Source organism: Xiphophorus hellerii, chromosome 4 (genome assembly GCF_003331165.1).
Source record: "Xiphophorus hellerii strain 12219 chromosome 4, Xiphophorus_hellerii-4.1, whole genome shotgun sequence".
NCBI lineage: Eukaryota > Metazoa > Chordata > Actinopteri > Cyprinodontiformes > Poeciliidae > Xiphophorus > Xiphophorus hellerii.
Genome location: NC_045675.1, coordinates 2,286,448 through 2,297,820, shown reverse-complemented (window position 1 = coordinate 2,297,820; position 11,373 = coordinate 2,286,448). Strand labels below are relative to the sequence as shown.

Genomic DNA, 11,373 nt, shown 5'->3' with positions numbered 1-11,373 from the left:
CACCTGGGAGTAATCAAAGGGAGGACAGGACAACACGGAGACTCGGGGACACAGAAAACTCGAAATAAACACACAGAAAAACACAGAACATGACAGGCCCCTGTAACAGAAAAGTTTGGACATCACTAGTTTAGGTTGTTAAACAGAAGCTGAACTCATTTTAACAATATTTTGTTTGTCCACCACCTCAGTAGTTTAGATCAGTTTGGACCTTCGTTTCATTTCTGTTCTGTTTTAAAAATCTCGTCATTTGTGTTTCTGTTTATAACAGTTAAGTTAGGAATCTCAAAATTTGGTTTGGTTCCGATTGTTGGGGCCACAGTTTGATTTAAAACATCTGAAATGTTCAGGAACTCGACTAAAAATGGGTGAAAAAAACGTTGAAAAACCTTCCAGTTCTCTGCATTAAGATCCATGAAGATCATTTTGAAAAGTAATTTTGACTGATTGGAATGTAAATGTACTCAATCTTGACTGCATGATGCGCCAAGGCTTTTTAACAACATTGTGCCACTACACTGTATAGTGAGGCGTTTTTATTATTTACCACTACATATAAAAAGTCCAGCAACTCCAAATGTTCGCAGGGAACTTTCTACGTTTCCCGAGTCCTTTGGGCTTCACAGGCTGCAGAAAAAGTTGCATCACTTCTTTTCTTTCTCCTTAGACGGTCTGATTCATCGGCACCCCGGGGCCCCATCCTCCAATATCAGATTCTCTGAGAATATCCACTTTTCTGCACAGTTAATAATACAAGCATGAAGAAAAACTGAAAATCCAGACTCAGGTTTGTTTGCCGTTTGACACAACCAAAAACCTTCTCAATTCCCAACGTTTTGCTCTAAAAATGATCCAGATTGCTACTAGGTGTATTTTAGGACATTAAAGCTCCGATGATGACAGTTTTTCAGCATCAAAAGGAAGAAAAAAGAGCAAAAATAGGAACATGAATTTGATTAGAATTGATCAACCGTCTAAATAAACGCCTCCAAACCAATGCCTCAGTCGTAAGTAGGCAACAACTTGCTCACAGGTTCACCTTAACGAGGCAATTATGGGTAATAAATCAGAGCGTCGTGTCATTCAGCAACAGTAAACACACTGCACAAAAGAAAAAAACTGAAAATGCTAAACAAATCTCATTAGAACATCAAAAACCTGGGATAAATTATTCATGACGGCGTGTGTGTGTTTTGAAGCGAGATCGATCATATTCCTGCGCGTCGTCCAGAGGCGATTAGGAGCAGATGAGTGAGCCACGCCTCTCCAAAACACACAGATCTGAAAAAAGTCTGCAGCTGGAAAAACAGCTTCTCCTGTTTTACACAGAGACGAGAGGCGGGTCAGTACTGAACAGCATGCTGGAGCTAAAAATACGCCTCTTTCTAAGGATTTTACTGAGTTTTGATGGAAACTGGAGCAGACGGCCTCCAGGGGAGTTTATTGTTTCCACATCTGTCCGTCTCACGTTACCGTATTTACACTTTTAGTCTAACTTTTTTTTTCTAACTCCACACATTCATCTATTTATGAGTGACCCTGTAATGTAGAGCTGCGTATCACCTGCGTTGTTATTGTAATTAATCCTTCTTTTCTTGTAATCTGAGCTATCAGGAGTATATAGATGCTAAATAGGAGCAGTCCTGGTGTTGAACCTTGTGGTACTCCATATCTGTCCGCTCCGACAAGAAGTCCTGTTGGAACAATGAAATCCCAGCATAAATTGCCTGGATGGATGGAAATTTTCCCCAAACTCATTAGTAAACATTGATGCCACTTCGTGTTCATTCATTTAAATTCCTCCATTTCCCTTGGGAAGACCAGATTAACCTTCCAGCAGCGGGAGCCGTAATTCCCAGAGACCTGCGGCTCTTTGGTGCCGATTCGTGGAGTCGTCCACCTGGAACCCGAAGCCCGGTTGGAACGGTGGCGGTTGGCCTTCAGATCCAGGAGAAACCGATCTGAGGACGTGTGAGCGCTCGCCGCCTGCTGGCTGAATTAAGAGCAGCAGAGAGAGATTAAATACAAATACACACTGAAAAAACACAAAACCAAATAAAGTACGTTTGGTCCAGTTTCTAGTGGAAATCTCTTAGTACACCTGAAATGAGAAAACATAACTTACATGTAACGTTTCAGGAAGATATGGAAGTTAAAGTAAATAAATCCTTAATATTGATGAAAAGATGCCAGTTAGATTGGCAGATTATTTAACTTAAAACATTTTTCCCTTGTTATAAGTGAGATAATCTGAACAATCATTGATACTAAGAAATTATTTACTTAAAAGAAGCTCCTATATGTTGCTGAAAAGTTACTTCTAAGTTGTTTTCTCATTTCAAGTGCAATATGATGTTTGTAGTAGGAACTAGATAAAAATACTTGGTATGGTTTTGTGTTTTTGCAGTGTGGAACAATAATCCTGACAATCAGTTCAGCTAAAATCTTAAACTTTGAGTCACAAACTTTACATAACATTTTGAAAAATGTCTACTACAGGAAATTTGTTGCAAAGCATCTTTTCAACCTAATGGAAATATATTACCAGTGAATTAAACACAATTATGCCATTAAAAACTGAAAAACTGCTAAAGCCTGCAGTTATTTTTGATCTGTATTTATAACTGTAAGTTAGTTTTGTCCTATTTAAAGCATAATAAGATATTTGAGGTAGAAACTTTGTAAGATTTTGTGTTTTTGCAGTGCAATCACCTCGATTAGATAAATTGATTGAGGATCAAATCGAAAGTCAAAGTGATTTATTTCTCTCATCCTCCTGTTCTCTGAATTTCATTCTTTTGTTTTCATTCATCCGTCCATCTCATCCTTTCTTTCCCCAAATTCCAATCCTCTCATCATTTCCGTCCTCCCACTCCTCTTCCTCCTCTTCCTCCTCTCTCAAATCCCTCTCGTCTTCTCCTTCAAAGATCTGCTGCTCTCTCGAGCTCCTCTTCACGGATCCCTCGCTCTTTCCTTTCATCTCTCCTGTTAGTCTCTCCTCCTCCTCCTCCTCCTCTTCCTCCGGCAGAACAGAATCAGTGCAGCAGCAGCAGAGTCACTTCGCTCTGCAACAACCAAAGTGGGGACCTCCTCTTCTTCTTCCTCTTCTTCTTCTTTTTGAATCACATTTTCAGTCATTTCTGATCCACTTTTCTCCAGTTGTGTTGATTTTCCTCAGCAGCTGCAGCAGCATGACGGTTCCTGTCCTTGCGGCTCCAGCTTGCGGACGCATGCTCTGCTTCTTTTTGCTTCTCGTTGGAAATAACTGGGCCACCGTTTCTGTCAGCTTCCATGGATGTGACAGTTTTTAAAAAGTGTTTGATGATGCTCGACCTGAAGATTGGCATCAAGCAGCCGCATTTCGACCGCCACCGATGAGGCGCCACCAAAACCTGCAGGATTTTGGTTTTTATTTCCTTTTCTGTCAGAATCTTTAATTTTTTTCTCTGTCAAATGAACTGGAGGCTGAAGGATGGACTTCGCAGACGACTCAAACTCGTCCGTCAACCAGACGTCGTCCTCCTCCCTGGCGAAGTCGCCTCCTCTTCCTCCTCACTCGCAGGCGGCGTCGGTGTGCATCGTGCTGGTGGTGGCGGTCATCATCCTGGGGACGGTGGTGGGGAACGTTCTGGTGGTGGTGGCCGTGTTCACCAGTCGAGCCCTGAGGGCCCCGCAGAACCTCTTCCTGGTGTCGCTGGCGTCGGCGGACATCTTGGTGGCCACGCTGGTCATCCCCTTCTCGCTGGCCAATGAGGTGACGGGCTTACTAAGGCTTTAAACTGAAAATATAACAATAAACCTAGGAATGTGTTTTATTTGGAAGGATGGTTTTCATTTTTTTACATTTAAAAATGCGAACATTTCTGTTTCAGAGCTTGTTTTCTTCCAGGAAACTTTCAGTAGAAGAAAGTAAAATATAGCTTCGCTTGTGTCAATGTGTAATCAAACTGTACAAACCTCAGTCTGGGTTCGGCTGAAGTGAACTCTGGCTCGGTGCGGATTCATATGTAAACGCCAAGCAGACCAGAGACCGATTCAAAAGAAGGAAGTGAACTACAGCACAGGGCATTCTGGGTAAATACAACCAGAACAAACGTCCTGGATTAGTGCTAGCGAGAGAAATGATTTGTGGTCTTTAGTCAAAGGCAAAAGAGAAATCCTAAAATCTGATCCTACTCCACTTTTGTCTGCATTTCATGAAGAAGGAAGTTGCGTTCAGTGTCTTCAGAGGTTTTAGTGTTGTTTCCTTCAGTGGATCTTGGTGCAGCGCCCCTACAGGCGAGGAGGGGAACAGGTTGCTCAAAGGGTTTGGTTGGTTTGACTCAGTGAGGTGAGAAAGAACCACAGCAGCTGGAGATGGAGCAGATGTTTCAGTTTTGATCCCAGTTTGAACAGAGTCTACTGGACTATCGGGTAGATTTCTGATTTCTGCATGCAATTCTTTTTCATTTCTTTTTGACCTGGTAATTCAGAAACAGACATTTCTGCTGCTTTCAAAACATGAAATCTGCACAACAGAAGCAGCAAAAGTAACAGGTTCAGAAGCTGTTTGGAGAACTCTGCTCGGTTAGGATTTCCCTTTGGGGGAAGAAACACGCTCCCTGCCAGAAACAGTCTGGTGCCCGGAGGGAACGACCTGATTTGAACGCAGTTTGGCGGCTTCATGCAGATCAGCGACGGGCGTGTGAAGGTTCTCATTCTGGAAGGAGCTGCAGTGCTCAGACCGACCAACAGAGGGCAGTAGTGGTTCCATCACAAGCTAAGGACAGAGTTATCAACACAGGCAGCAGACCTACACGATCGATTATTGAAGCATTAAATATATAAACATTTAGTGGCTTCAGTTTGTGGTAGCTGCAATTTTCACCACAAAGCTTCAAGAAAGAAAAGGGATGAGAAAAAGAGGAAAGGGAATTTATTTTCCATGATGCTTCTGATGATGACAATGATTATTTATGTTTGGTGCCTTTTGTAAAGCTGGGAGGAAGAAAAGGGGCTTTTTTAAAAGTCATATTTCCACCATGTTATTCATTTATAAATACCACAGTTTCAGAGTAAATATTTTATCAGCAAGCTAAAAGTTTAGCTTCCAAACTAAATATTTTTTAGTTAAATATTTTGTTTGTAAACTTTATATTTAGTTAGCTCTGGGCTAGCTAAATATTTACTATTTAATTTGGAGCTAAATACTTTACTTCCTAAATAAATGTTTATTTTAAGTATTTAATTAGCTCAGAGCTAACTAAATACTTATTTGCTCGCCAAATAAATACTTACTCTTAATATTTAGCTAGCAGAGCTAACTAAATATTTAGCTTAGAACTAAACATTTTGCTCACAAAGTCAATATTTAGCCGTTAGCTAGCTGAGTATATTGTTTGTAAACTCAACTCTGTAATCTTTTGCAGTTCTATTTTACATGAATTTATCCTGCGTTTAGCTGGACAGAGACACAATTTGCTTGAAGAATTGATTCCAAATTGAAAATATAAACGACTGAAAACGGAGAATCACAAAAATCCCACAACAATTGAACATAAAACAGCGAGAATAAAATAAGTTAAGTAGAAGCAGTAAGTATTCATTGCCTCTCCTGGAAGCAGGTGGAGGATGTTTTTATGATGCATGAGTTTCTGCTGCCGGAGAAGCTCCGGGGGAATGTGGATGGGGTTGTGCATCGATGAGGGAGGGGGCAGAAGAAGCACATTTTGATGAATAAAACATGATGACATATATATGAAGCTTAAGAGTCTCCCCGGAGTTTTGGAGAGATAAAGAAATACATGGAAATACCACTATGAAGACAGAAATAGCCTGTTCTGTCCTGTTTCCTCACCTTCCTCTGAATACTCACCAGTATTTGTTGAGGCACAACATTTTAGACAGATAAGTCCATATTTAATGATATATCATAAAAACACTGAAACTTGAATTTTATGACCTTGGCCAGGTTTTCTCCAGTAACTCCGACTTCCTCCCAAAGCTCAAAAGCAAACTTGTTAGTTCATTTGCAACCACAAATTACCCTTAGATCCAACTCATGATCGTCTCACTAGTCGTATTGGACTGGCAACCTGATGACCTTTGACCCCTTTGAGACTCTCTGCAACCCTAATCATGACTGTTATCACAGGACAAGGAAGCTTCTGTGCTACCAGCTAAAATAAATAACTGTTTTGATCTAGAAAAGTCTATTTATAATTCATTAATATCAATAATATTATAAATCATAATATAAATCATTAATATAAATTATAAAGGAAATATTTAGTTGGCAGAGATGGGCACAGCTAACTAAAAGGTTAGTTGAGGTAATCCTAAAGCATTAATTATAAATGTTAGTTCTGCTAATGCAACATTTAGTGAAAGCTAAATATGCTAAACACCATGTTGCTAACTTCTACCAAGTTGAGCTAAATATTTAGTTTGAAGCAAAAGCTAACTTGTACCAAGTAGCCCACAGGACATCAGCAGATTTTAAACTGTTTACTACAGAATTATACAAAAATATTCCAGAATGACAAATATCTTTCATCAAAAGAATTTAAAATTACTTTTTTATTATTTTCAGTTTTATATATAGAACCATTAAAATTAACTTTAAATCCTTAAACCATTCCTGTATGTTTCTAGATTTAAATAACATTTTCTGGGAGAATAAAGAGAATGTGAGGAGAGGAAACGGAACTGCGGCGTAAACACAGCACCCTTTCAAAATAAGAGCATAAATATAAACATCTTAACTATTGAAGAATTCTTCACAGTTGATAAACGAAACTTCAACACAGATGAAAGTTTACAAATCAGCAAAGTAAATTAGAGCTTTGGAATTTATTTTGAAGCATTATTTTAGGGGGACGCTAAGTTCGCCGAACGTTTTCAAAGTTAGCTGAAGCGATAAAACGCTAAGCTATTAGTGGAAATGTGCCCAATTACATTACGCCAACCTAGTTGGGGAATCTGAGTAAATTCTGGTCAGTTTTTTCACCTACTGGGCTCAAACATGTTGAAAATATTCATATTTTTAGGATATTTGAATCTGTTTGTGAGCCTTTTTCTCTCTATGTGAAGCTGGTGGTGCTTATCCCCCACTCCATCCCATCAGTGTCAGCCGGCTGCTTTTCACCGGCCCGTAATAATTGCGATCAATCGGAGCCTGACCCTTATTCCCACACGCCTCAGTTGTGTTTCAGCGTCTCTGCAGGGAGCAGCTAACAGCTTTATTGTTGAGGTTTTTTCATAAAACAGTCGGCTTCGTTGTCTGGATTATTCTTGGGTTTTTTTGTCTTCATTGTTAATCATCTTATAATTAAGTGTTTTCCAGTTGATGGACTGATGGAATTATAATGAGGCGACTCATTGTTTAAAGAGCGAGAGAGCGGAAATGGAAGAAAAAAACACAGATTGCAAAGATACTTAAACCAAAAACAACATGTGTAACGTTTAGAGCTAAACTGAGTCCAATTTTATAGAAAAAAAAATATGTGAATGAAATATTTCAACAAAACTCCCAGGAAAATGTTTTAGAATAGCATTTAGTTACAGCTTGCATCTTAAATATTAAGAGGACCTATAATTGGTTTCACTGCAGTAATGCCTGGGTCACTTTGTAGCTAAATTATTTATGAAATGATTAATAGAATCATCTTTAGTTTATCTCCAGATTGATTTCACATAGTGAGTCGGTTGTGCAGCTGATGGATCAGAGGAGCGGTTTGCTGGTTTAATCAATCACATGATATTTAGCCTGTTATGCTAATTTAACTGAAAACATTAATGTCAGGTTCTGGGAACTGATCATCACCTTTATTACAGTTTTAACCGACCAAATGTTCCGGTTTAACTGACGTTTTGAAGATATTAATATTTTCCCTCTGTTGCTCTCCCTCTTCATCTGCCATGACTGGCGCTCCTGCTGTGACTCTAACAGAAACCTGATTTAATAGGTTTCAGAATTAAATCCATAACAAATATGTGCTGAAAGCATAAATACGCTCATATTTTCATTAATATCAGTAGTACTTCGAGCAAATATAGTGTGTCTTGTTGGAATACTTTGAGAATATGAATGTTGTTGCGGTTTCCTGTTGGACCGGTGTGACTCCACACGCGTTCGGTAAAAACAGAATCGCTTCTGTGTAAATGCTTTCATTGATAATGGCTGTGCATTTACTGTGGCACCAGGACAGAGCAGAACGGGACCAGATGTAGTGGAAATTAGGAATAAGGAGTTAGTGGAGCTTTTTCAGTAGCCTGGTGAGAACCAGCCCCTTGTTCTACGCTTTGACTCCTGTTGACCCTTTGCAATTACGCCGCCACTAAATCACTCCAGGCGCCATGATGGACGTCTGAAGTGAGAGATGGGAGTATTGAACAGAGAGACAAATTGTTTTTCAGAGTTGTTTTTGTCAGTTTATTCATGGCCTCTACTTGTTTGAGTCAAACTAATTAGTCTGTGATGTAACTCGCCTGGTTGGGCTCATAGACGGCGGGATTTATAAAAGTTGGAAACAGCTAGCTTAGAAACCGACCCGAACCTCCTCCCTCCTGGCGTGTTGATCAAATTACCGACTTTGCCTGAATTCCCAACACATGATTTATTATCACTGTCATAAACAGCAGTTCCCTTTACACCAGAGCAGCATTAAAAACGTGCAAAAGACAAGATGCTAACTAGTTTTTTCCATACATGCTAGGCTATATGACGGTGCGGCATTGTCTCCATGGTTACTAATGGTTAAAGAGGCATTCCTTCTTCATACACGATATTTGATATCTTTCTAATTATACTTATGTATAAAGTATACGTTAATATTCTTACCTTGTAAAAAGTGCAAATCCATGATTACACCGAGGGCTGCCAGTCATTATGATTGCTGCTGCTGTCCATCGCCGCTGGATCTTTGCTCATTAAGTTATAAAATGAAATGACATAATAAAGTTTGGTTTTCATCCTATGACCATTTTATTTTTCCTTTTTTTTCTCCGAAGAGTTTTTGCGGCGCTAGTGTTTGCGACAGTAGGCAGACAGGAAAGAGGGCGGAAGACAAAGGTCGCCGGGACCGGGAGTCGAACCCGCGATGTCCGTGTCGAAGACTGAGGCCTCCAAACGTGGGGCGTGCTAACCCCCTACGCCACCACAGCACGCCTCCTATGACCATTTTAATGTGAAATCAACTAAAGAGAAGCGATATTAGGTTACAGATGTCTGTTTTTTGACTAGCTTTAAAGGAGTCTAGGTTGTTTGACGTCCATCATGGCGGAGTGGGCGGAGTTCTGGAGAGCGTGACGTCATAAAGGGTCAATCGAGGGTCTGGATCCTTGGCTGTTGAGAAACGATTGCTTGCTGGAGGGATGAACTCATTTTACCCAGTCGCTAATGTTAACCCAAGAAGCAATGCTTTCCAGAACTGGCATTCCCTCTGAACAGGAAAGTGCCAAGCCAAACACCGTCTTTGCTGCTGTCTTTAACATTCCTCTGGCTCCAACTTTAGTTGCTTGGAAGAGTGGCCAGTGCCATAGTCAAGCTACAGGCAGACTAAATTCTAAAACATTGCAGAAAATTTGCATCATTGTTCACAACTTTTCCTTATGTTCGCTGATTGACCCGATAAGTGGGAGAAATCCCAGATAGATCACTGAATAGAGATTAACATAGAGCGAAATTGCATTGGAAGGCAATGACCAGGCCAGCAAGGCAGAGGAATATTACAAAGTCAAGATCTACCAAAGATGATCCTGAAACTGAAGTGTGTGAACACTTATGCAATCAGATCACTGCAACATTTCTCTAAATTTCATTAAAAATCCACACAAGTCCCACTCTGACTGCTTTCTTGTCCTTTTTTAGGTCATGGGGTACTGGTACTTTGGCTCCACCTGGTGCTCCTTCTACCTGGCTCTGGACGTCCTCTTCTGCACCTCTTCCATCGTCCACCTTTGCGCCATCAGCCTCGACCGCTACTGGTCTGTCACCAAAGCCGTCAGCTACAACCGCAAGCGGACCCCCAAGCGGATCAAAGTGATGATCAGCATCGTGTGGCTCATATCCATCGTGATCTCCTCGCCGCCGCTCCTCATGTCGCAGAAAGACAGCGATTTAGAGGGGGAAGACAGGAGCGAGGTGAGCCGGCAGGAGTGCCTCATCAACAACCAGACGTGGTACATCCTCTCCTCCTGCATGGTGTCCTTCTTCGCCCCCGGTGTCATCATGATCCTCGTCTACTGTAAGATCTACCGCGTGGCCAAGCAGAGGGCCTCCACCGTGTTTGTGGCAAAGAACGTGATGGAGAGGCAGCCGTCGCAGTCCGAGACCTGCTTCGTGGGTGGTGGCGGTACCTGCCAAAGGAAGGGCAAAGCCCAGTATGAACTGGAGAGTCCCCAACCTGGACACCGACGCAGCTCTTTCAACATCGACAGCAACAGCAGCAACCACAGAAGAGGAGAGCTGGACGATATCGACTTGGAGGAGAGGTACCCGGACCCAGAAGTAAAGGAGTCCTTCTCATCATCCCTGAGGTTCCCCCGGAGAGTCGGTGGAAGAGTGAAAACAGACGATGTAGACGGTACGACAAACAGACTCAAACTGCCCCCGCCACTACCGTCCTGCGCCTCCATCTCCTGGGCCTCGTCCGACCAGTGCTCCCAGAACTTCCTGCTGCCGTCGCCGCTGCCCGTCCGCAGCAGGCAGATGTCGCTGTCCAAGAACAAGGTGGCGCAGATGAGGGAGAAGCGGTTCACCTTTGTCCTGGCGGTGGTGATGGGCGTCTTCGTGCTGTGCTGGTTCCCGTTCTTCTTCACCTACAGTCTGCACGCGATCTGCCGAGAGAACTGCACCATCCCGGAAACGCTCTTCGACCTTTTCTTCTGGATCGGATACTGCAACAGCTGCCTGAACCCCATCATCTACACCATCTTCAACCGGGACTTCCGCAGGGCCTTCAAGAAGATCCTGTTCCACACCCATAAAAGGACATGAGCGTCTGAGCGCGTGCATCCGTGCACAGCTTCGGTTCCTGTTCTGCACTGTGCTATCAAAGCGACATTAAAGGGCTTGTCACACGGCTGGCTGCTGCTTCCTTATTCCAGGGTTCCTTGAAATGTTTGGGAAAGTTTGGGATTTCAGAGTTTTTAGGCCTGAATCCGTCGAAAGTTTAATCCTAATGTTCTTCATCCATCGCTCCATCCATCATCTGTTTTCCATCCATCCATCTGTCCATCCATCCCTCCATCGTCCATCCGTCCAGCCGTGGATCCATCCATCCAATTCATCTGATTCATTCATCCGATTCATCCATCTATCTATAGTAACTCCATCATTCATCTAACTATTAATCTAATCTAATCTAATCCACCAGAGGAAGGTAACGGAGT

The 11,373-nt window shown here is 42.0% G+C and overlaps 1 protein-coding gene across 1 annotated transcript; it reads left to right on the top strand.

Moving 5' to 3' along the window:
- Nucleotides 1–2,693: 2,693 nt before the first annotated feature.
- LOC116719269 (alpha-2Db adrenergic receptor-like) lies at nt 2,694–11,065 on the top strand. Its single transcript, XM_032561762.1, has 2 exons — nt 2,694–3,754; nt 9,851–11,065. Exons 1-2 carry the CDS (start codon nt 3,473–3,475, stop codon nt 10,976–10,978), a joined length of 1,410 nt encoding a protein of 469 aa, XP_032417653.1. The 5' UTR covers nt 2,694–3,472; the 3' UTR covers nt 10,979–11,065.
- The last annotated feature ends 308 nt before the right edge of the window (nt 11,066–11,373 follow it).

Coding starts and splice junctions, on each gene's coding strand:
- LOC116719269 (XM_032561762.1), top strand. CDS start 3,473: ATGGACTTCGCAGACGACTCAAACTCGTCCGTCAACCAGACGTCGTCC. Junction 3,755..9,850: donor CCTTCTCGCTGGCCAATGAG/GTGACGGGCTTA, acceptor GTCCTTTTTTAG/GTCATGGGGTACTGGTACTT.